This window comes from Serinus canaria, chromosome 21 (genome assembly GCF_022539315.1).
Source record: "Serinus canaria isolate serCan28SL12 chromosome 21, serCan2020, whole genome shotgun sequence".
Taxonomy (NCBI): domain Eukaryota; kingdom Metazoa; phylum Chordata; class Aves; order Passeriformes; family Fringillidae; genus Serinus; species Serinus canaria.
The window spans coordinates 6722614-6747453 of record NC_066334.1 but is presented as its reverse complement, the minus strand read 5'-3'; the positions used below and the strand labels follow the sequence as shown (position 1 = coordinate 6747453).

General features: G+C 54.8%; 1 protein-coding gene across 4 annotated transcripts; it reads right to left on the bottom strand.

Moving 5' to 3' along the window:
- Window positions 1-207: 207 nt before the first annotated feature.
- NOC2L (NOC2 like nucleolar associated transcriptional repressor) lies at window positions 208-24840 on the bottom strand. 4 transcript variants are annotated; one of them, XM_030231968.2, is made up of 19 exons: window positions 24784-24840; window positions 24421-24603; window positions 23890-24061; window positions 23432-23551; window positions 22312-22429; window positions 21891-21981; window positions 21409-21487; window positions 19685-19795; window positions 18655-18768; window positions 17326-17514; window positions 14500-14639; window positions 12442-12553; window positions 8949-9062; window positions 8680-8781; window positions 5705-5848; window positions 5090-5203; window positions 2365-2500; window positions 1170-1304; window positions 208-524 (listed from the first exon to the last, which is right to left on the bottom strand). In XM_030231968.2, exons 1-19 carry the CDS (start codon window positions 24801-24803, stop codon window positions 385-387), a joined length of 2334 nt encoding a protein of 777 aa, XP_030087828.2. In that variant the 5' UTR covers window positions 24804-24840; the 3' UTR covers window positions 208-384. The 4 variants fall into 4 exon arrangements, with proteins under 4 accessions (XP_030087828.2, XP_030087829.2, XP_030087830.2 ...); XM_030231969.2 differs by having other exon boundaries at window positions 208-521; window positions 24784-24828; XM_030231970.2 differs by having other exon boundaries at window positions 23890-24058; window positions 24784-24828.

Below are 24840 nucleotides of genomic sequence, written 5' to 3'. Positions count from 1 at the left end.
AGACCCTCTGGGCACCAGGGAGGGTTTGGTGATGGCCCAGAGCTAAATCTGGGGTGGCTGCTGGGGCAGGGAGGGGGAACCCTGGACAAAACCCTCACCCTGCCCTTGCTCAGCTCACTTAGCAGGAGCTGGAAGTGAACCCTGAGCTACTGAGAGCAGCAGATTTTAATGGGGCTTTATTCCCCTGCTGAGCACTTTGCACTGGCCTTGACTCAGCCTCGGTTTTATTGGTACCAAAAGCAGAACTGGAGAAAGAGCTGGAGAAGTCCAAGTTGAGTTGGAAAGTCCCAGGCTGTGGATCTGGGGCTGGTCCCAGCTGTGCTCCCGGCTCTGACAGCAGCTCCAGGGGCTGCAGGGCTCAGCCTGGGCAGGGGCTGGGGCTGCTCAGTCCTCGTCAGAAAACTCCAGGTCCTGCACGAGGTCGTCCCCTCCCTGTGCCAGCTGCTGCAGGTCAGAGCGGGACAGCCCCCGCGGGCAGCTCCTCCTCTCCTGGGCCTGCTGGGCTCCTGCCCCGCCTTCCTCTGCTGGGGACAGGGACACGGGTCAGTAATCCTGCCTGCCTGCCTGCCTGGAGTCACTAATTAATGCCAGACCCTCATCAATCACCTTGGAGAGCCCTGCAGGGCTGGGCACAGCAGCGGTGCCTGGGGGGCACAGGAGCCCAAAGTGCCCCTGGGGCAGGAACAGGAGCCCAAAGTGCCCCTGGGGCAGGAACAGGAGCCCAAAGTGCCCCCCCAGGGCAGGAACAGGAGCCCAAAGTGCCCTCCTGGGGCAGGAACAGGAGCCCAAAGTGCCCCCCTGGGGCTGGTGGGGAATTTGGGGCACGGGCCAGGCAGTGCTCCCATTCCAGCAGGGTCTGAGACCCCAGAGCAGGCAGGGCTTGGGAGCTCTCCAGCAAGGAAAGGGTTACCCCGTGCCCCTGTGCCCAGGCAGGGCTCAGGTGAAAGGTGAGGGCACCCTGGGGGTGGCACCTGCAGGGTCTGTGTGCCCCAGGCTGGGCTGAGGAGGGCCCTGGGAAGAGATGAAAGGGGCTGGGGGGCTGTGAGGGCTGGGAACACTTTAACCCTTTGCTCTCTGCAGCTCAGAGCTGCCAGCTCTCCCCTCAGGGTCCCTGGAGCCCCTCCTGACACCCTGCCAGGACAAAAAGCTCTCAGGAGTTCCCCACTCACCCTCTGAGTCGCTGTCCTCTTCCAGTTCTTCCTCCTCGTCCTCCTCCACTTCGTAATTTCCCTCTCCATCATCATCCTCCTCCCCAAACTCCTTGCTGCTGTCATCTGAGCTGTCATCCGAGCCTCTGCCTTTCCCTGCGGGGTTTCAGGGGGTGAGTGGAACACGAGCAGCAGCTCAGGGGAGGGGAGGGAGCTCAGCAGGGCCCCCCTCACTCCAGGGCAGATTTCTCCTCATTTCTCACTGATTCCCCCAAGCCCAGCACCTCTTCCTGAGCCAATCCTAATTCCCAGCTTTCCCTTTCTGCCAGAATTCCAGCTGGGAAATAGCAGAGCAGGAGCCTCCCCAGCTCCTGGTTCTTTCCTGCTCAGAGATTCCCAGAGGGAATTCTCTCCCCTCTCCAGCCCTGGCAGAGACCCCAGCCCAGGATCCTTTCCTGCCTGACAAACATTTCCCATTCCAGGGGAAAGCTCACCCTGATCTGGTGGAATTCCCTGCATCCAGCACCTTTCATGTGCCCTGGGGGGATTCTGGGGCTGTGATCCTGCTGGAATTCCTGCCCCAGGAGCAGGAATCTCCCCTGGATCCACAGCACCCAGAAGGGGCTGCAGATTCCCCTCCCTGCCCGCTGCACACACCTAGGACATCCCAAACATTCCAAATCCCAGAGAACTCCCAGATTTATCCCAAACTCTGCTGAACTTCCCGGGCAGGCTGCACAATTTCCTGTGGTCACAGCCCAGGTGACATCACCCCTGCTCCCGGGATTTCTGGGCTTCCTGGGAACATCAGTCAGGACAAAATGAATAATAAAATAAAAGAATAAACCAGAAGTGCAGCAAGGACAGAATCCAAAGTCCCCGTGCTGGTGAGAGCCCCTGCCATGCACAGAACCTGCTCAGGGATTGTGGAAAGGAAAATGGGATTGTGGACAAGGAAAATGGGATTGTGGACAAGGAAAAGGGAATTGTGGACAAGGAAAAGGGAATTGTGGACAAGGAAAATGGGACTGTGGACAAGGAAAATGGGACTGTGGACAGGGAAAAGGGAATTGTGGACAAGGAAAAGGGAATTGTGGACAGGGAAAAGGGAATTGTGGACAGGGAAAAGGGAATTGTGGACAGGGAAAAGGGAATTGTGGACAGGGAAAAGGGAATTGTGGACAGGGAAAAGGCAAGCCCAGCCCCAGCCCTGTACCTTTCACAGAGAATCCACCATTCTCCTCCTCAGAGTCACTGTCCAGCTCAAAGAGATCCTTGAATTCCTTCTTATCCTCCTCCTTCCTCTCATCTGGCCTCCTGCGTTTGATTTCTGGGAAGTTCAAGTCTTCAAGCTGGAAAGAAAACAAACCCCCAGTCAGAAGAGCCCTCATCTGTGCTTTTGAGTGTCACAGGCTGTGTTTGAAGGCAGGAGCTTGGCTTTGCCCAGCCTGCCCAGAGCAGCTGGGTCTGTCTGCTGCCAGCCACAGCTTTGTGAGGGGTCCCAGGGGTGAGGGAGGACAGGGGGCTCTGCTCTGCATTGATCTGGCCTTGGAACTGCTTCTGCTCTTGGAACACGCAGCCCAGCAGGGCTGAGGGTCAGGACGTCCACGGGAGGCTGCCTGGGGAGCTCTGCACTCGGGCTGGGCATCTCTGGAACAGCAGATGCTGAGCCACCCCCTGGATTTGGGGGCAGATTTCAGGGTTTCAGGTGCTGAGGATGCTCAAGGTCTGCAGCCACCCCTGCCCCGATGGAGATCTCTGGGCCAAGAGCCCCTGAGCAGGCAGCCAATATCAATGCCATTAAAGTCCCCTCAATTGTCACCACCTCAGGGCTCTTTACACCTCTCCGGAGGGGGATTAGGGGCAGGATTTACTTGCAAGGGCTCAGGCCAGCAGGGCAAAGATAATCAGAATGCAAATGAAAGCCCAAGTGCTCCCTGAGCTCAGCTGCCCCTGCCCGGCCCTGCCTGGCTGCACACCCCTCCTGGGGAGCACTCAGGCACCAGCACACATTAGGGCTTGGTGGAAACACTCAGCCCCAGCTCAGCTCTCATCTGCTGCCCCTGCCACCCCTCAGAGCACCCCAAAGGCCCCTCCAGACTGAGCACTGCCTCCCTCCCAGCAGCCAGGAACAGGCTGAGTGGGAAAGCAGAGACACAGAGGCAGGATGGGGCTGAGGAACAGGAGATGGAGCTGTGGGTCTGCTCCTGCAGCCAATTCCAGCAATTTCCCCCAGCCTGTTCCAGGGTTATGGTCCCCAGCTGGGCCACATTGAACCTGGAGCTGAGCACTGCCCAGCAGGGATGGGCAGGGAAGGGAACAAATCACCCTCCACCATTTCAGGGGCCTCATTTTAAATCATCATCCTCATCTTCCCTCTGCTCTTTCTGCCACAGGGGGAGAGGCCTCTGCCCCTCCCTGTCTGTGCTGGGGAGCAGCTCAGGGCTGGCTTTAAAACAGCCCAGAGGTGCCAGGGAAGAGATGTGGGAAGCAAAATGCAGCAGGGGCAGTGCCAAGCTGCTGTCCCCAGCTGCCCCCATGGCTGGCACCTACCCCAGGCTGGTCAGAGGGTCCCAGAATGGTTTGGGTAGGAAAGGACCCCAAATCTGCTCCAGGTCCATGGGCAGGGACCCCTTCCACTGCTCAGAGCCCCCTCCAGCCTGGCCTGGGGCACTTCCAGGGATGGGGCAGCCCCAGCCTGGTTTTGCTCCAGCCCCACCACGGGCTGAAAGCCTTTTCCATCATTCCCATTCCCATCATTTCCATCATTCCCACCATTTCTGGGGCACAAGGCAGGCTCCTGTCCTGGCAGCAGGGGTTTGTTAGCTGGGGTTCCACATTCCCACAGGGAAAAATCCCCATTTCCAAAGGCACCTCTGGGTGACATCAGCACATCAACCAGGACCTGGTGCTGGCTCAGCTGTGCCACCTCCACCCTTCTGAGACCCCACAGGATGGGCACCTCAAAACCAACCCCACCTTGCTGTGGGGTGGCCCCAGAGGACTGAGATTTGCAGGGGCACAGCCCACAGCCCTGTGTTCATCACACACAGGCACTAATTAGCTAATTTGGGGGCCAGCCTTTTAATCCCCAGCTAGAGGTTCCTACCTGCAGGGTCTCACCAAGCTGATTAGTCCCCATCCCATTAAAAACCATTGGGAAAAGCAAATGGAATGGGCAGGAAGGGTCAGAGCTGCTGTCCAAGGCAAGCTGCAGCTCCCAGCCAGGCTGGCTTTCTTCTTCTCCCTGTTATTACCTTTTTCCCCCAATGGCTGCTAATGGGACATGGATTTTCCCAGCCCTAATGGGCCTCATGGTGTTCCCTCTCCTGCTGGGGCTCACAAAGCTGCATCATTAAGCCAGCAGTCCCGACTGAGCCACACAACAGCCCCATTCACCAGCAGAGCTGCAGGGCAGCCTCCAGGACAGCAAACCCCAATCCTGCCTCTCTGTGAACACAGCAAACCCCAAATCTGCCTCTCTGTGAACACAGCAAACCCCAAACCTGCCTCTCTCTGAACACAGCAAACCCCAATCCTGCCTCTCTGTGAACACAGCAAACCCCAAACCTGCCTCTCTGTGAACACAGCAAACCCCAAATCTGCCTCTCTCTGAACACAGCAAACCCCAAATCTGCCTCTCTGCAGAGCAAACCCCAAATCTGCTCCTTTCTGTACAGAAAAAACCCCAAACCTGCCCCTCTCTGCAGAGAGCTGCTCCAGCAGCAGGGCCAGTCTGGGGCAGGAGCTTGGCCCCACTCTGGGCTGTCCCCCTGTCCCCACTCCCTGGCTGTCCCCCTGTCCCTCAGCCCCATGTCGCCACTCCCTGGCTGTCCCCTGTCCCCACTGCTGGCCAGACACAGCCCCAGCACCCCCCTGGCTGTCACCAGGACGTGGCTCTGGTGTCCCCAGGGTTTGGGACATTAGGATTTGCTGCTCACCCTCTCCTTGCCACTGATTTCCAGCTGGATCTCCTTCTCCCTCAGCTTCTTCCACTGGCTGTAGTACCTGCTCAGGGGCGTCCCCTCCTCCTTCACCTGCTTCTCCCACTGCTCCTGTGGACAGAGGCACCATTCCAAGGCTTTCCAGGCAGGTTTCCAAGCAGCCCAGGCAGCCCAGGGCACGAGGTGAGGACCCTTTCCCAAAGCACCTTCCCAGCTCCTGGCAGGGATTGGCAGGGCCCAGCAGGGCTCAGGGCATTGGTGAACCCTGGGGCAGCTGCTGGGCCACGAGTGGTGGCACTGAGCACTGTCCCCAGGCCGGGCACAGCCTGGGCACTGCAGGGACACACAGGCAGCCAAAGGCTGAAGTGGAGAGGTGTCTGTCCCACGTCCCCATGTCCTCAGGCTGTGCCTGTGTCCCATGTCTGTCCCATGTCCCCATGTCTGCCCCACGTCTGTCCCATGTCTGTCCCATGTCCCCATGTCTGTCCCTGTGTCCCCAGGCTGTCCCCATGTCCCCAGGCTGTCCCCATGTCTGTCCCATGTCCCCATGCTGTCCCTGTGTCCCCATGTCTGTCCCATGTCCCCACGTCTGTCCCATGTCCCCAGGCTCACCACAGCAGCAGTGCTGGCCACACCAAAGGCTGCTCTCTGCCTCCTGCTGCAGATGTGGGCTGAGTTCTCCTGCAGCTTCTCCAGCAGCTGCCTCATGGGCCTGCAGTAGTTGGCCACCTTGCACTCCTTCAGGAAGGATTTCAGCTGAGAGGGGAAAAGGGAGAGGAAGAATGAAAGCCAGAAAAATGGGAATTCAGACCCAGACCTCCCCTGGCTCCCCCAAAGCACAAAGAAACCATCAGCACAACAATTCCTCTGCTGCTGAAGCCTGTCCTGCCCTCACCCCCCCTTCCTAAAATATTTATTTCTCATAGGTGCTGCATATTTATCTCCCCTGAGAGATGCATTTGTCACTGGATTTATCTGCCTTGATCCCCCAGCTGCAGCCCCAGATCCATTCCATCCTCTGCCACATCCATCCTCATTTTTCACTTCCCTTGCAGAAGTGTCACCAGAAATCCTGCAGGTCCTGGGCTGTGCCTGTGCAGTCTGGAGCTGTGAGCTCCTCACACAGCCCCTGCTCCCCTCCCAGTCCCAGCCCTGGCTGCCACAGCCCTCAGTGACAGCTGAGGGGATCTCAGCCCTGGGGGGAGAGGCAGGACCAAACCAGGGGACAGAGAGGGGAAAATCAGGGTCTGGGTGTGCTTCTCCCTGCTCTGCCAAATGGAACAAGGGGATCTTAGCAGAGTAAAAGCACTCAGCACACCAAGGTGTGTCTGTGGGCAGGGCAGTGAGGCCTCACATCCCAGCCCTGTCCTTACTGGGGCTGGCTCTGTCCCACTGCCAGCCTGCAGCACCAAAGGGCTCCAGCAGAGCCCACAGAGCAAAACCCCAGCTGCTCTTACTGCAAGGGCTGCAGGGAGGCCAAACCCTGCCCAGAGCAGGGACATTGCCCTGGGGACAGGGGGAGCAGCAGGAGAGCTGCTGGCAGGGCAGGGCAAGGGCAAGGGCAAGGGCAAGGGCAGGGCAGGGCAGGGAAAAGGGCAGGGAAAAGGGCAGGGAAAAGGGCAGGGAAAAGGGCAGGGAAAAGGGCAGGGAAAAGGGCAGGGAAAAGGGAAGGGAAAAGGGAAGGGAAAAGGGAAGGGAAGGGAAGGGAAGGGAAGGGAAGGGAAGGGAAGGGAAGGGAAGGGAAGGGAAGGGAAGGGAAGGGAAGGGAAGGGAAGGGAAGGGAAGGGGAAGGGAAGGGAAGGGAAGGGAAGGGAAGGGAAGGGAAGGGAAGGGAAGGGAAGGGAAGGGAAGGGAAGGGAAGGGAAGGGAAGGGAAGGGAAGGGAAGGGAAGGGAAGGGAAGGGAAGGGAAGGGAAGGGCAGCACCCCCTGCCCTTCTGGCTCCCTGCAAGCCCAGCCTGGCTCCTGCCAGCTCCTGCCTCAGTGCCAGCTTTTCCCCTCCAACCTCCCACTCCTGCTCTGTGCTGCCTGCCAGGGCTCTGGGGGAGGAAGAGCCCCTTCCCTCCCAGCCCCTGCAGGCAGAGACCACCACGGGGCAGCCCTGGGGCAGCAGCAGCAGCAGCTTTGAAGTGTCTCCCATCCCCACTGGCTCTCCTCTCCTTTCATCTGCCAGGGCTTCCTGCCTCCCAGGCAGAGAATTTGGGAAGCTGAGGCTGGGAAGCTCAGCCCAGCTTCCCCCAGAGCTGCTGACCAGAGCAGGAGGAGGAGGAGGAAGAGGAGGAGGAGGGACACAGATCCTGCCAGCTGGAGCAGCCCTGCCTGGCGCTGGGAGGGAAGGGAGGCTGGGCACACATGGATGGGCTGGAAGCTCTCCAGGAGAAAAGCCTCTCCCCAGGCAGCTTTTGGGAAGCCAAGGCCAGCCCCCAGCCCGGCAGACGCCTCGAGGCTGCGGGCAGGGCAGCCAGGCAGGAATGCAGGGATGCAGCAAAGCCCTGCACAGCTCAGGGGGCAGCCAGGCAGGAATGCAGGGATGCAGCAAAGCCCTGCACAGCTCAGCCTGGGCAGGGCACGGGGCTCTGCCAGCTCCCAGAGCTGCTGGCTGCAGCACAGGGCTGCCAACAGGGGGGACGGGCACAGCCACAGGCTCAGGAGCTGCTCTGCCAGGCAGCCCCTGTGCCAGCCCAGGGCACACAGCCAAGAGCCGAGGGCCTGGCAGATGCCAGCCCCTGGCACGGACACAAGCTCTGCTTCCCAAACAGCCTGTGGGGCACTGCCCCAGCAGCCAGGGACACCCTAAACACCTGTGGGGCACTGCCAGGGCTCCCCCAGCAGCCAGGGACACCCCAAACACCTGTGGGGCACTGCCAGTGCCCCCCCCAGTAGCCAGGGACACCCCATGGTGTGCAGGGGCTGGTGGCACACACCAGGACAGGCAGAGGTTCGTGTCCCCACAGAGGATGTGACAGCAGCCACTCCTGAGTTAAAAGCAGAGGGAATGAGGGAACACATTCCAACACTGCCACACGGAGCTGTGCAGTCTGCAGTGATGGAGCCTGGGAAGGGAGGGAAGACTGGGGAGGGAAAACTGGGAAGGGAAGATTGGGAGGGAAGATTGGGAAGGGAAGCCTGGGAGGGAAAACTGGGAAGGGAAGCCTGGGAGGGAAAACTGGGAAGGGAAGCCTGGGAGGGAAGATTGCCATCTTGTGGAGAGCACCTCGGGGAGGCTGAGCACAAGGAAAAGCTGAGGCTCAGAGCACAGGCTCTGCTCAAAGATCCCACAGCAACAGCTCTGAATCCCCAAGAGCTCAGCTGAGTTCACCATGCCAGCCCCATCCCAGAGCAGTTCTGCAGCCTCTGCTCCACTCTGGCTCCCAACAGATGGCAAACTCCAGAGCACTTTCCCTTACCTGGAGCCTAATTAGATGTGATGCCTCTGCTCCTCCCCAAAACACAAGTAAAAATTAAAATTAGCAGAGGTAAATGGCTCTCCCCTCGTCCTGAGGGCCATCCTGAGGTCACTGTTAGTTTAAAGTGCTTTGTCCCACTCCGTGCCCATCCATGGCACCCCCAGAAGTGCCTGCCCCCTTACCTGGATGACAGTGGGGAGAACCAGCTCTGGGAAGCCAATGCTGTGGGCCTGGCCATGGAGATATTCCAGCAGCAGGTCATAGAGCTGGTCAATGAGCCCATCCTGAGCAGGAGAAACACAAATCAAGGCACTGGGGCCGACCTAAACCCCAGGGATTTCCCACAGCACCCAATCCCAGCCTGGGAAAGGCCTGTCCCACCTCTGGGGACAGGGACACTGAGCACACTCCTTGTCACAGGGAGCCCTGCTGGAGGCCAGGTCCCACTCACCCTGAAAGCCTTTTCCTGCAGGTTGGCATTGGAGAGCTTCAGGATCACAGCAAAGTTGATGGGCTTGGAACTCATCCGTCCTGGCTTCTTGTTGAAATCCACTTGCTGGAAAACCTGGAAGAGAAATAAAAATAAATAAATAAAGAGTGTAAAGGTGATCAGAGCACCAAGCAACCAGCACACAACTCAGCCAAGGGCAGGCAGGTGATCAGAGCCAAGAGAAGAATCAGGAACCCCAATTCCTGATCAGCTTTCCCAAATATCCCAGCCAGGGACAGGGAGGGAGCAAACAAAGCCCCACCTGAAGCTGTGGAGACCTGGCTGTGCAAGGTGCTGAGCTGGCAAGAGGAAACCAACACAAGCAAGGGCACGGGAAGCTGAGGTTTGTTCCTCAGCCCCAGTTTCCTCACAGTCAGAGGCTGTACCCCAGAGCTGGAGGGGGGATTGGAGCCATCCCTGAAGGGGAGAAGAGTTTCAAAGCAAGGCTAAGTGATGTTCCCACCAAACTCACCACTGTCACTGAAATCACTGTCCCAGGGCCGCCTGCTCCAACCACTGGCTCTGGGGCAGGTCCCATGTGGCCATCAAGGGGGCTTCAATCTCAGTTAAACAAAAACAGCCACCAGCTGATGACACCTGATGGCACCCAGAGAGGGGCGAGGAGCACGTCCTGCTCACCCACGTCCTGCTCACCCACGCTCTGCAGCAGCCCCAGCTCCTCTCTCCCTGAGCCCAAACACTTTGGGATTGCCCTCAGGAGCAGGAAATCATTTCTCCTCCCTGTGTCCATCAGCAGCCCCCCGTGCTGGGGAGGCAGCACAGGGGAGCAGGAGGGGAGGGAGAGGCTGCTCAGGTCACAGCAGTGCCCCCAGGCCACAGGAGCAGCAGGCTGTTATTGATTTCTGACATTTTATTTGTCAATCCAGGCTCTCTGGAAGGCAGGGACAAGCGTGGGGGCTCGTGCAAACCAAGAGCCCTGGCCTGGGGAATCGATGCCACAAACCTGGTTATGCACAGCTCTTTGCTTGGCCCAACCAGAGCTATTGATCCCCCAGGTCAGACAGACACTCTGGGGCTCCCTGGCACCCTGCCAGCCCTCCAGGCAGGCGGGGAGGGCAGCCAGGGGCTCTGGAAGGGGCCCCGAGGGTGGCAGAGCCTCTGGGAAGGGAGGAAGTGTGGCTCCCACGCTGAGGGCTGGCAGCCAGGCTGGGCACGGCCTCACTGATGTCCAGGAATCCTTGGGGCAGGCTGGGAAGGGATAATGAGGGACCAGGGGGCCACAAAACGTCACCAGGAAAACCACTGGCAGACAGAGGGAAGGACAGGCAGGAAGGAGAGGGATTGAGGGGTTGCTGTCACTCCCAAGCTGGGCAGGGAGCTGGGATGCAGCAATTCCATGTCCTCAGCTCCCAGAGGGCAGAGCAGCTGGGCACCCCAGCACTGCCAGGCCCCAGCCCAGGCAGCTCTCCCTGCCCATCCCAGGCTTTTCCATGGAATTCTGTGCCTCTGGAATGCACACACACTCAGCCTGTGTCCTGCTTGCTGCAGGAGGGAAATGCAGGGTTCCAGGCTCTCCTTCCCCAGCAGCTCCAAAACCTGCCCAGAACAGGGTCCCAAAGCCCCCCCAGGTGCACTCAGAGCCAGCTGGACAGGGCAGGGGAGCACACCCTGCCCTGGCACCCCTCACGGCCCAAACCAGCCCCAGCCGGGCCCTGCTGGCACCAACACCCTGCCCTGGCACCCCTCACAGCCCAAACCAGCCCCAACTGGGCCCTGCTGGCACCAACACCCTGCCCTGGCACCCCTCACGGCCCAAACCAGCCCCAGCCGGGCCCTGCTGGCACCAACACCCTGCCCTGGCACCCCTCAGGAGGGTAAGGGGCTCCGCAGGGATTTGGGAACACCTGAGGGTGATCAGGAAAACACCTGAGGGTGCTCAGGGTGCTGAGTGGGAACACCTGAGGGTGATCAGGGTCACACCTGAGGGTGATCAGGAAAACACCTGAGGGTGATCAGGGTCACACCTGAGGGTGATCAGGGTCACACCTGAGGGTGATCAGGGCAACACCTGAGGGTGATCAGGGTCACACCTGAGGGTGATCAGGGCAACACCTGAGGGTGATCAGGGTCACACCTGAGGGTGATCAGGGCAACACCTGAGGGTGATCAGGGCAACACCTGAGGGTGATCAGGGTCACACCTGAGAACCACCAGGGTGCAGAATGGCACCCCCTGGCTGGGGCCTGCCACCCAGATGAGGGACCAGGTGCCAGGGCCAGAATGCAGAGGGCAAGGCTGTGAGTTTTGTCTCTCAGAGCACTAAGGAGCAGAAGGAACTCTCCCCCTGAGCACCATGACCCGAGGGGAGATGGCTGTGCCCCAAAAGGGGCTGGCAGGGCTCCAGACACGCAGGAGCAGCAGGAAGGAAGCAGGGGATGGATGGCACAGCCACCCCGGCCAGGGAGGAGGAGGTCCATGAACATTCCAGAGGGTGAGGATGTGGTTTGCAGGGACCTTTGCAACACCCCCAGACCACAAACCTCTGCTTCAAGGGAACTGGAGGAGTGAGGCTGGCTGAGTCAGGCCCTCGTCCCAGCACTGTGTCCCTCCTCCTCCTCAGTGCCAGCCCCAAGCCAAGCTCAAGGCCTCACTCATATCTTCCTAAAGAAATTTCTCTCATTCCTGAAGTGGTTTTTTCTCCCATTTCCCACTGTCTGCAGTCAGGAACCGCTCTGCCCTCACCACGGGCTGAGCACAGCAGCACATGGGGAGTTCTGCAGCTCTGAAGTGCTCTGGCAGCCCTGGCAGGGCTCTCTGCACCCAGCCCAGCCCCGGGCAGTGACAGCTGAGCTCCATTTCCCCAGCAGGCTGGGCTGCCTGCAGGGAGTCAGCAAAGGGGGACCCAGGGGCTGCAGGGGCTGCAGCAGGCACCAACCCACCTCCAGGGTGAAAAAGGGAGACCCAGGGGCTGCAGGAGGCACCAACCCACCTCCAGGGTGAAAAAGGGGGACCCAGGGGCTGCAGGAGGCACCAACCCACCTCCAGGGTGAAAAAGGGGGACCCAGGGGCTGCAGGAGGCACCAACCCACCTCCAGGGTGAAAAAGGGGGACCCAGGGGCTGCAGGAGGCACCAACCCACCTCCAGGATGAAAAAGGGGGACCCAGGGGCTGCAGGGGCTGGAGCAGGCACCAACCCACCTCCAGGGTGAAAAAGGGGGACCCAGGGGCTGCAGGGGCTGGAGCAGGCACCAACCCACCTCCAGGATGAAAAAGGGGGACCCAGGGGCTGCAGGGGCTGGAGCAGGCACCAACCCACCTCCAGGGTGAAAAAGGGAGACCCAGGGGCTGCAGGGGCTGGAGCAGGCACCAACCCACCTCCAGGGTGAAAAAGGGGGACCCAGGGGCTGCAGGGGCTGGAGCAGGCACCAACCCACCTCCAGGATGAAAAAGGGAGACCCAGGGGCTGCAGGAGCTGCAGCAGGCACCAACCCACCTCCAGGATGAAGGGCAGCACGGGGATGAAGGTCCTGGTGCTCTGGGACAGCAGCGTCAGGGCACGGATGCAGTGCATGCGCAGCGGGTAGAACCGAGAGGTTGGCACCAGCCTGGGCAGGGAAAACAGACAAAAATAAATAAATTATAATTTAAAATATTAAATAAAAATAAAAATAATTAAAATATTAAATATTAAATTTTAAATATTAAATAAAGTTAAATATATTCAATAAAAATAAATAAAATGTTACATAAAAAGGCTAAAAATATTAAAGTAAAAGAAATAAAAATAAATATATTAAATAAAATTTAAATAAATAAATATAAATAAAATTTAAACAAAAATTAAAATATTAAATAAAAATAAGAAAATAAATAAAAATAAATAAAATTAAATATATTCAATAAAAATAAATAAAATGCTACATAAAAAGAATAAAAATATTAAAAGAAATAAAAATAAATATATTAAATAAAAATAAATATAAATAAAAATTAAATAAAGACTATTAAATAAAAATAAAATGTTACATAAAAAGACTAAAAATATTAAAGTAAAAGAAATTTAAAAATATATTAAATTAGAAATAAATATAAATAAAAATTCAATAAAAAATAAAATATTAAATAAAAAGAAATAAAATGTTACATAGAAAGAATAAAAATATTAAAGTAAAAGAAAATAAAAATAAATATTTAAATAAAATAAATATAAATAAAATTTAAATAAAAATAAAATATTAAATAAAAATAAAAATGTTAAATAAAAATAAATAATAATAACTATATTAATGAAAATAAATTAAAATAAAAATATTAAATAAAAATTAAAATATTAAATAAAAATTAAAAATAAAAATACTAAATAAAAGCCACAGTGCCTGTCCCACAGAGCCACAGCCCCTGCAGCTGCCCCTCTGCCTCTTCACAGCCCAGCCTGGCTCTGAGGGGATCCAGGTGGGATCTGACTCTGTCATCCCAACGCTGGAATCACAGAATCATGGAATGGTTTGGGTTGGAAGGGACTTAAAGCTCATCCAGTCCATGGGCAGGGACACCCTGCACTGTCCCAGGGTGCCCCAAGTCCTGTCCAGCCTGGCCTTGGGCACTGCCAGGGGTGGGACAGCCACAGCTGCTCTGGGACACCCCTTCCAGGGCCTGCCCACCCTCAGGAGCAGGAACTGTTCTGTATCTGAAGCCATTCCCTGTGTCCTGTCCCTCCATCCTTTGGAAATCCTCTCTCCATCTCCCTTGTAGCTCCTTCAGCTCCGGGGAGGCCCCAGTGAGGTCACCCCAAACCCACCTGGGGGGTTCCCAAACCTCCAGAGCCTCGCCAGGCAGTTCCTGCAGCTCATGCCAAGCTGCTGAACCTTGCTGGGCCTCACCCATGGCCAGCCCCAGCCCCTGAGGGATGTGCTGGACAGGGAGGAGGGGGCCTGGATCCATCCCAGAGCAGGGGGTGCCAGCGGGATGTTTGCATCCTCTTATCTGATCGTTTAAATCTGCTTATCTCCATCACCCTGAGAGCTCCTCCAGAGCTGGGCTAAGAGCTGAGAATCTGGTTAGCAGAGCTAACAGGATTTGGGAGATCACCAGAGATCCCCAAATTCCCCCAATGCTGATGTTAACAGGCACCTCAGGGCACAAACATTCCATCCATCTGAACCGACGGGAGCAGGGAATTCTCAGCAGACATCCTGAAAATAACAACTGTGTCCCACTTCTTGCAGTCCCAACAAACAGGCACCAAAAATGCAGCTTCTAAATGCATTTACAGAGCTGCAGATGGGGATTTTCTGAGGCAAGGCAGATCATTCTCCTCCCATTGACAAGGATAATCTGCCCAGGTTATTCAGCCTGAGACTTTTCTTGTATAAAGAGGAAAGAATAACTCACACCACAACTCTGTCACCCCCTGCACAGCTGCTCACACACATCTCGGGCTGGGAAACTTCAATTAAAAGCAGCTTTGAGACCATTCATGGTTAAATCCAAATCACAGAACTGTAAGGTAACACACCAAGGCAGAGCAAAAAGAATGAGGAGTTCCACTCACTTGATGCAGCCAATAATGACCTGTGCCAAGGGGTAGATGAGGGGCTCCATGACCTCACTGGGGTGGATGGTGCTGAGAACTCGACACCAGAAGTACAGGCAGTGGATGTACTGCCAGTTATAGACTGACTGGAAGTTCTCCTGCAGGAAAAAAAGGGGGAAAAAACCAAGGCAGGAATGTGAAAATGTGGCATTTGATAGGTGCTCACTCTGCTCCAGCACACTGCAATGCCCAGGCAGGAATAACAACACTGGAGCTGCCATTCCCAGGGCAGCAAGGGAATGGCAGCTGGTACCAGCCCGTGCCTGAAGGAAATAAAGTGAATAAAACCAGGCTGCTGTGCTCAGGTGTGGCTGCTTTGAGAAGGAAAAGTTCCCAGTCTCACAGCAGGCACTGGGATTGGCCAGGGACAGGGAACACTGAGCTGGGCACTGGAGCAGAGGATCAGCCCAGCACTTTTGGGGAATCCTGAGGTGGGCACTGGAGCAGAGGATCAGCCCAGCCCTTTTGGGGAATCCTGAGCTGGGCACTGGAGCAGAGGATCAGCCCAGCCCTTTTGGGGAATCCTGAGGTGGGCACTGGAGCAGAGGATCAGCCCAGACCTTTTGGGGAATCCTGAGCTGGGCACAGGAGCAGAGGATCAGCCCAGACCTTTTGGGGAATCCTGAGCAAATATCAGCCCAGCACTTTTGGGGAAGGCAGCAGCCAGGACAGCTTCATTTTTGGTAACTGCAGGGTGGAAGTGCCAGGCAGCAGAGCAGAGAGCAAAGCTGCAGCTTGGTTAGCAGCAGAAGCACTGCAGCAGGCCAGCCAGCCAGCAGTGACACGGTGACACAGTGACAGTGACCCAGCCTGGCTCAGCAGGACAGCCAGGACATGGTTTCCAAGACTCTGGGCAGGGGCTGCAGCAGCTCTGAGTGCCACAGTGAATAAAAGCCCAGCTGGAGCAGGAGCCCCTGAAGGAAACCCTTCCCTCTGCAGGTGTTGCCCAAAGCCAGAGCAGACTGCACTCACAAGGTGCCTCAGCCCCCACTGGAGGTTTTTTCCCAGACTCCCAAGGCCCAGCTCATCTCTCCTGCACAGATGCACAAGTCTGAGGCAGGCACAGAATCTGTAACTGCAGCCACTGGGCCAAACCTTGCAGAGGGCCCAGAGCCAAGGCACAGCTGGACGTGGCAGGGCTGTGCCAGCTCTCCCCAGGTCACGGAGATGCACCAGAAAAGATTTTCTCAGCTTCTCCTGCACAGAGCAGACGAGCAATCTGCTCTGGTAATCACCTTCCAGCACCATCCCCTGCTCCATTCAGACAGGCTTAGTGCTCACATTTGGACATTTTGGGGGAGCCATGCCCATCTGAAGGGCCACGAGCCCCCCAGCTGTGAAATCAAGTGGATTTACTCCTTGTCTGGGCCACAACTGAGGGTGTAAGAAGCCAGTGCAATCCAATTAGGGGATCTGCAGCCCAGACTTCATTTATCTCTGCTTATTTATCCCCATGTCTGACCAGCCAGGAGATTTAGCTGGGCACCAACCCTGCCCTGTTTGGGGGCAGCTCAACAACTAATCTGTGGGGTCTGTTTTGCTAAACAGGACTAAATCCAGGATTAGCAATCTGACTCAGATTTCCCAGGTCAGACTGGAGATGGCTGAAACCAGGGCTGCTCCCCAAGCTCTCAGCTGCTTTGTAAAATCAATTAAATGCCCCAGACTTTGCAGGGGAGCAGCAACACCCCAGGGTGGCCTGGACAATAAAACAGCCTAGGGCTAAGGCTGGTTAAAGGAAATTGCAGGGGGGGAAGCCATGTTGTGGCACTTTAGAGCTCCACTTGGCAGGACTTCTGCAGCTGAAGTGTTCTTGGGGCGCTGGGATTTGTGGTTTTAAAAACCCTAACCCTAGATGTAACCCTAACCCAAACTCCAACCCTAACCCTAGGCCAAATCCTAGAAGCAACCCTAGCCCTAACCCTAGCTCTAAACCTAGGCCCAACTCTAACCCTAAACTTAAGCCTACATGAAACCCTAACCCTAACCCTAAGCCTAACCCTAGATGTAACCCTAACCCTAGGCCTAACTCTAACCCTAACCCTGACCCTAACCCTAGGCCTAACACTAAACCTAACCTTAACCCTAGATGTAACCCTAACCCTAACCCTGACCCTAACCCTAGGCCTAACTCTAAACCTAACCTTAACCCTAGATGTAACCCTAACCCTAACCCTGACCCTAACCCTAGGCCTAACTCTAAACCTAACCTTACCCTAACCTTAGATGCAACCCTAACCCTAACCCTAGGCTGAACCCTAACCCTAGATATAACCCTAACCCTAGGCCTAACCCTAGGTGTAACCCTAACTCTAAGCCTAACTCCAGCCCTAGCCCTAGCCCTAACCCTAAGCCTAAGCCTAGCCCTAACCCTAAGCCTAAGCCTAGCCCTAGTCAGGAGAAGCAGTGCTGGCCCAGGGCTGGTTCCAAGGAGAAGCCTCCTGTTGCCTGGAGCAGCCGTGCTGTGGCAGATTTGAGCTGCCCTCGGGATGCCCTTGGCAGCTGCAGTGTGCCTGCAGCTCTGGCCTTTGTGCTTTCCCTAACCACGGCTGCTTCACCTGCTTGTTCTGTACACACTGTGATCCACTCTGATTAATCTGTACCATTTCTTCAGGTTTTAATTTAAATGAACATTTCTTCCTCAGCACTGACAGAGCCTCCAGCAGGCTGCTGTCCTGCCCGAGGTGTCCCCTGCCAAGGCCACGTGCTAAATCCCCTCTTTGTGCCTGTAACCCTGCCCAGCCCCGTGGCAGGGAGCCCCAGGAGGATGAGGAGGGTGCCCACCTTCTTCCTGAGGGTCATGGCACTGCGCAGGTGGATGGCCAGCTGGCGGATGTAGAGGAAGCTGTGCTGGTAGGAGCTGGGGCTGTCCAGGGCCAGCATCTCCGTCAGCGTCCTCTGCATGAAGTTGATCATGGGCAGCACGTTGGGAGAGGTGAACCTGGAGTTCTTCACAAAGGCAATGTACATTTGCTGCGAGGGGAACAGGGGGAGGAAGAGTAAAGTAAGAGTAAAAGGTAAGTGTAAAACAAGAGTAAAAAGGATTCTGGGACTCCTCTGTCCCTCCCAGTGTGACCAAACTGTCACTGTGAGCTCAGGTTAGACATTGATGAGGCACACTCTTCTTCAAGCACTGAAAGAAATGAACTAATTATAATCTAAGAAATTAATTATAAATATTTAATATATTCATATAAATAATATAGAAAATATTATTTAATAGAAATAATGAATATAAATCAGTGAATTAATCATAGCCTGAATTTACAGAGTTTTCTATAAGAATTGTTCCTAATTCTAATTGGTTGGTAATTAGTTGCTACCTTGTCTGATGGGTTCCTTCACTAGAGGTGGTTACATGCTTGTGTCTCTGTAGATACTGCTTATATTTTTCTTTTAATGACTCAGGATAGTTTTCACAGGTGCTGTTAACAGTTACAGACCTGGAATTCTTTCTCAGGAGAATAAGCAGATTTTCTCTGTTATAGGATTTTATTCTTTTTGGATTTTATTCTTAGATAAGTTCCCATCAGAACACTCCTAGTCCCTTAGTAAGGCCTAAACCACATTTTACAGGGCCTTTTTGCCTGTAAGGTTTTGCTTATATTGAACCCCAAGCCAGGGCTGAAGTGTTGCTCTGATCACAGAAAGGAATAACCCAGCCTGTCACTTCTCCAGGGGAGACAGGAGTGGGTTTAGCTTGGATTTAGCTGTGCCCACCACAGCCTGGCAGCAAGGGGACAAGGCTGCAGGAGGGGCTGAGCACGTGGGGATGGCTGGGCACAGCTCTCCTGCTCAGGTGCCACTGAGGCAGGAAACACACCTGGGCACTCAGCTGGAAGGTCAGAGCAGCTCAGGAGGATGCAGCACCCAGGAGTCTGGGGGATGAAGATTCACCAGAGACCTCCCCTGCTCAGTCTGTGTGCCCCCAGCAGGAAGGGCAGCAGTGGGAAGCAGGAATCACCCTGACCTGACAGAATTTCTGCCCTGTTTGGTTTTCTGGAGGCTGCCAGCACCACCTCCAGCACCTGCTCACCTGCAGCTCAAGGCTCTGAGGTATTTGCACACAACCTGAGGAAGAAGAGGTGCAGATCTCAGCTAAGCCAGGCTTACCTTGAGCAGGGGGCTGAGGTAAACCTCCTTCTTGTACCTGCAGATCTTGTTCAGCACCAGGAAGGCCAGGACCCTGACTGTCTCCTCCCCTGTGCTCCACAGAGTGATGGTTTGCTGGGATAGAACACAGAGACAGGTGAGTGAAGGCACAAAGAGCTCCACAGGCCTGAACCTCCCTCCTTCCCAGCAAGAGGGCAGCCAGGAGGGAGGGGACACAGGTGACACAACGTGCTGTCAGTCACTGGCAGCCCCTCTGTCCTCTCACTCTCACTGGGACACCACACTACAGCCCCAGCTGATGTTTTCATGATCAATAAAGGAACCAGTCCAAAACCAGCACCTCTAAAAAACACACAACTTTTATTTGTGTGGTTAAACACTCATTTGAGCTCTCCTGAGTGACTCCATCTCCCCCAGGTTCACCTGGCCCTGGCAGGAAGCCTCTGCTGCCCCCCACAACCAGTGAAGAGCCCAGCACAGAGAGGGGGCTCTCTGCAGGGCTGGAAAAGCCCTCTCAGAAATGCCTGTAGAGGTTGTGAGGTGTGCCAGCCTCCAGCCCTGCATGCCTCCACCACCAAAGGCTTCCCTGCCTCCTTGCAGTGAGCAGTCAGATGCCACCCTGCTGCCCTGGGTGTCTCCCCACACCTCCTGTGTTGTTGCTCACGCTCAGCAGTTGAGACTGAGCTGCCACAGAAATATTCCACCCCCAGCTCCCTGAGTGGAGAGACAGCACAGGCATTCCCAGGGCCTGGCAGCAATTCCTCCATCTGGGAGGAGGAAGCAGCTTCCCAAAACACCTCCCTGGGGAGCAGCAGCTACAAACAGAGCCACCCCCACACTCACCTCAGCCTGGCATCACCTCGTGGCACCTGCAGAGAGGCAGGAATGCTCTGCAGGAACAGCAGCAAAGCAAGGGAGCACTACAAGGGGCTGGCTGCCAGGGGAGGCAGCCCCAACACCACAAATGCTCAGCTGAAAGGGGGGGAAAAGCACCTCAGGTGCCAATGGCACATGCCAGCTGTGCCCTTACCTTGAGCAGGGCCCGGCACTGCTTGGGGAAGGACAGGTAATATGGGACTGTGGAGTTCACGTGCTGCAGCACTGCTGCACCCACTGAGGCCTCTGTCAGGCAGGACAGCAGCTGTGGAGGAGAGCAAAACACCCCAGCTGGCAGGCAGGGCTGTCACCCTCCCTGTGCCAGCTGCATTTTGTTGGTTCCAAACACTGCTCGGCCAGGAGGGAGCTCACACAAACCCCACAGCTGGATCAGGGCAGGAGCAGAGAGTAAAGGGATGTTCAGGAGGTCCCTCAGGTCCCTCAGCCCAGGAATGGGAGCTCAGGCTGCTGCCCCTGCATGGCTGATGGCCCCAGAGCTCATCACACAGCACCTCCCTTGTGGGCACTGCAAAATCTCAGTTCACCTGCAGTGCAGGGCACCAGAATGGCCAAACTCACCCCCAGTCTGCACAAGGGAACATCACCTGAGCTGCCTGCCAGCACCCTGGATTTCCCCAGGATTTCTGAGTGGGAAGCAGGAACTCTTTGGGCATTTGGGTCAACTCTCCCTCAAGGAAAGGCACAAAATGTGAAGAAGCAAATCTCTGTGTGTGCAGCTTGTCCAGCTCAGCTCACTGCAGACAAACCCAGACTCCAACCTGAAGTCCAGGTGAGCTCCAGGTGACTCTGGAGCCTCTGGCTGATGCAGTCCCAGCTGCTGGAAGCAGCACAGGCATTCTGTCCACATTTAATTTGCCTCCTCACCCTCTCCTCCTTGCTCTGCAAGGATTCTGGACTGAGCAGACTTGGCCAAGTCCCTTACACAATAAAAGGAGAAGATTTTGTTCAGAAATGGTGCCAGAAAACCAACTGTGGTGAAGGCTGAGGGCTCTCAGGAGCCAGCCCAGGAGCAGGGATTGCTCCCAGGGATTGCATTCCCAGGGATAGCATTCCCACTGCTCCCAGGGATTGCATTCCCAGGGATTGCATTCCCACTGCTCCCAGGGACTGCATTCCCAGCTTTTCCTTGTCTGCAATGCTCTGCTGCTGGAGAGAGGCACCACAGCTTGAGGAAAAAAAAAAGGCAAAAAGCTCTCCTGATCAAACTGCTCTTTCTGCTAAGTCATTGTGCCAGCTCCCAGCTGAGGCACAGCAGCTCCTGCTGTCACTCCTGGCATCCCTTCCCTCAGCTGCTGGAGAATCAGTGTTGGTTGGGTTTTAATATTTCCAATTTGGGGATGCTAACAAAGCAATCTCAAAAAAAAAAAAAAAAAGTGGGGGCAGGAGTTTCCTCCAGAAATAATTCACAAATCATCTCTGAAACACCAGAAATAAATTGTGCATGGGTGGGATGGAACTTTATCATAGTCAGAGATGCCTCATGTGAAGTCACCAAGAGAACATCTCAGGGTTTGCCTCAAGTGCAGAGATCACAGCACCAAAACCTGAATTAATGATGCAGAATGCAGGAACACAGACTGCAAACTCCTTTAAAGCCCATTAAATATTAATCTGCCAGACAAATTAAAACAGAGAGAGCTGCCAGAATGTTAATTCAAGCCCTCTTTACTGCCTTACCTATTCTGACACAAGCATCCTCTGAAGCTCCAAACTGTTAAGTGGAACAAATAATTGCAAACCAACCCAGGGAAAGAATGAACACAAATCTCAGAGGGGCAAACCCCACCTGCCTGACCCCAAACCAGCCCAGCAAGGCACAGACTGACCCCACAAACAGAAAACGATGATGTTTCTTACTTGTATGGTACAGCCAAGATAAACTTTGATGTCCAGTCGTAGCTTTCCCCAGAGGGGGCTGGTGGAAGGGAGAACCATTCTGGAAAGGAGCAAGAGTTTGGTTTAGCTTTAAAAAACCCCAAATAAATCAGATCTCAGCAGCAAAACCAGCAGTGAGATCAATTCCTTGCTTCCTTCTTCCTTGGGGGGAAGAAAAGAAGAGCCAGTGATGAGTTGGCACCCTTCTGGGTGAGCTGGCACCCCTCTGGGTGAGCTGGCACCCCTCTGGGTGAGCTGGCACCCCTCTGGGTGAGCTGGCACCCCTCTGGGATGAACTGGCACCCCTCTGGGATGAACTGGCACCCCTCTGGGTGAACTGGCACCCCTCTGGGTGAACTGGCACCCCTCTGGGTGAACTGGCACCCCTTTCCCAGGTCCAAAGGCAGCTCTGGAATTCTCCCCAGGTTTCCTGAACATCCCAACCCCCCCCCCCCCAGACTTACTTGAGCTTGTTCTTGGGGGCTTTGGGGAGCAGCAGCTTGTGCAGGTGGTGGAACAGGTCCCGGATACAGAAGGACACCAGGGCATTGAACACTGGGTGAAACAAGCCAGGAAAGCATTTGAGGTGATTTTCCATGAATTCCTGGTTTTCCTCATGGGAAAAGGGGTCCCTGAGGAACTGAAGGCAGTGACTTCCATGGCAGAACTCCTGCATTTCCTTCTAGAAACCCCCAGTCTGCCTCACACTCAGTTTTTTATCAGAGATCAGAAGGCACAGGGGCCACCTCCCCAAGGAAACAGCAGCAAGCCCAGCCCTGAAGGAGAAGCTCCCCAGCAGCAGAGCAAGACAAGCTCCTTGGGGCAGTGGAAGGTGAGTTAACTCCTGCAGGGCTCATCCCCCTCCCCCCAGGTGATTCCCCTCACCTGCAGTGTCAGTCACCTGGAACTTGCTGGGGTCACCACCACTGTCACCTTTGGTGGTGGCCACGGCTGCCTTGTAGGCTTGGGTGATCTCATGGAAGAGTTTTGGGGTCAGGTTCCTCTGGGGAAAGAAGAAAAGGGGAGGCTGAGGAGGAGAAGCAAGGGATCTCCTGGAGCTCCTGACTGGGACAGGGGAACTGGAATTCACTGGGAATTGGATGGCAAAAAGAGCTCCCTCCTCAGGCATCAGGGCAGGCTTAACAAACTCAGCAGCCTCCCCTCAAATTGGCTTTAACTGCTGAGGCTTGAGAAGGAATTAATCAGCTGCAAGCAGCTTCCAGTTTGAGCTTCATTCCCCTCAGCTACTCCATCACTGCTAAACATGGCCCTAAGAAAGCTCCTGGAGCCGCCAGAGGGTAAAAAACCCAAATTTGATCATTCTGGCCTCTTCTGAGCCACATTTCTGCAGCTGCTCCCTCATATGGGATGGGAGTACTGGAACTTTACAGCCCAAAGCCAAGCTGAGGGCACAAGAGCTCTGGGGGCGTGGGACATAAATCTTGTGCCAGATGAATTAATTAATTAATTAAGTATTGTGCCACATGAACCAATAAATAAATATATTAATACATTTTGTGTCAGATGAATAAATAAATAAATAAATAAATAAATGTTGTGCCAGATGAACCAATAAAAAAATATATTAATACATTTTGTGCCAGATGAATAAATAAATAAATGGATAAATAAATAAATAAGTTTTGTGCCAGGTAAACCAATAAATAAATAAATACATAAATAAAAGAAATAAATGTTGTGCCAGATAAACCAATAAATAAATAAATAAACTTTGTGCCTGATGAACCAATAAATAAATAAATACATTTTGCAATAGATAAATAAATAAATGTTGTGCCAGATGAACAAATAAATAAATAAATAAATGGATAAATAAATGAATAAATTTTGTGCCAAATGAACAAATAAATAAATTAATACATTTTGTGCTAGATGACCAAATTAATTAATTGATTAATTAATTTTGTGCCAGATGAACAAATCCCAAGCTGATCCTTTTACAGGCAGGGAGGAGAACCCTCCAGTGCTGTGTGCTCCTGCTCACCTGGGCAGCTTTCTTCCACTCCTCCACCATCTTCAGGCTCACATGGATAAGGGAAACTTTCTTCCTTTTAACTTTTTCTTGCTCTTCATCTTCATCATCCTCATCCTCATCACTGGCTTCCTAGGGAGAGCAGCAGGAGGGACTGAGGAAGGTTTCTACAGCCCCTGGCTGGCCCAGCTCTCTTCCTGAGCACTGATGAGGAGGGAGGCAGGCAGGGCTGATCTAGGAATGCTGCTCCCAGCACTCTGTGCAAAGCAGGGATTGGTCAGATGGGATTTTGGGAATAAATCCTCCCTGGGAGGCTGGGGCTGCTCCACCCCTGGAGATGCCCAAGGCCAGGCTGGACAGGGCTTGGAGCTGGATGAGGTTTAAGGCCCTTTCCATCCCAAATCGCTCAGGGCTGGCACAGGAACACAAACACTGCCCAAGGAACTGAGGTCCCTGATGGCAGCAGGTACCTCGAGGGTGTCAGGGGGTCTGTGCAGAGCCTCCTCCTCCTCTGAGCTGTCTGAGGCATCAAAATCCAGCAGCTTGCGATCGTTCTCCTCCAGAAACTTGTAAAACTCGGGGTCTCTGTCCTTCAGCCTGGAGAGCTGATCCTTGTGCTCTGATGCCTTTCCCTTCTTCCTGCTGGGAGAGAATTCACTGTTCATTCACTGCTCAGAGTTCTGCTCAGGCTGTGACAAAAGAATTTTGCTAAGGATTAAGAAATCTTGACAGCAAGATACCAGATGGCAGTGGGGTAGATGGAAATGCCTGGAAAAACCATCATAAATCTGTTTCTCAGTTCCTCAGAACTGCTCCAGGGACTGCACCATCTCCCTGGCAATGCCTGACCACTCTTTCCATGGAGAAATTCCTCCTGATGCCCGCCCTGGTGACACTGAGGCCGTTCCCTGGGAGCAGAGCCCCACCTGGGGCTGACCCCTCCTGTCAGGGACTTGTGGAAACCAAAAAATCTCCTTTTCTCCCGGCTGAGCGCCTCTCACCTGCCCGGCCGTGCCTGCAGCCCCTGGGCCGCCTTCCCGCTCGGCCGCCTCTGCCTCGCAGCGCCGTTCAGGGCCCGGCCGCCTTCATCCTCCTCCTCCTCCTCCTCCTCCTCCCAGCCGCCGTCATGCTCCGAATCCGAGCCGGCAGCGAGGAACTCGTCCAGGCTCAGCTCCTCCAGCTTCCTGCGGGGGGGAAGGAGCGTGTGAGGGGAGAGAGGAGCATGTGTGAGGGGAGAAAGGAGCGTGTGAAGGGAGAAGGGAGCGAGTGTGAGGGGAAGGCTCATCCCGGTGTGTCCGAGACCCGCCGGGACCCTCCTGGATCCCCTCGGGACCCTCCTGGATCCCCTCCGGCGCGGCGCTCACCTCCTCCCGGGGGCCGCCATGTTGCCTTCGCCACGCGGCCGCCGCTTCCGGTCCCGG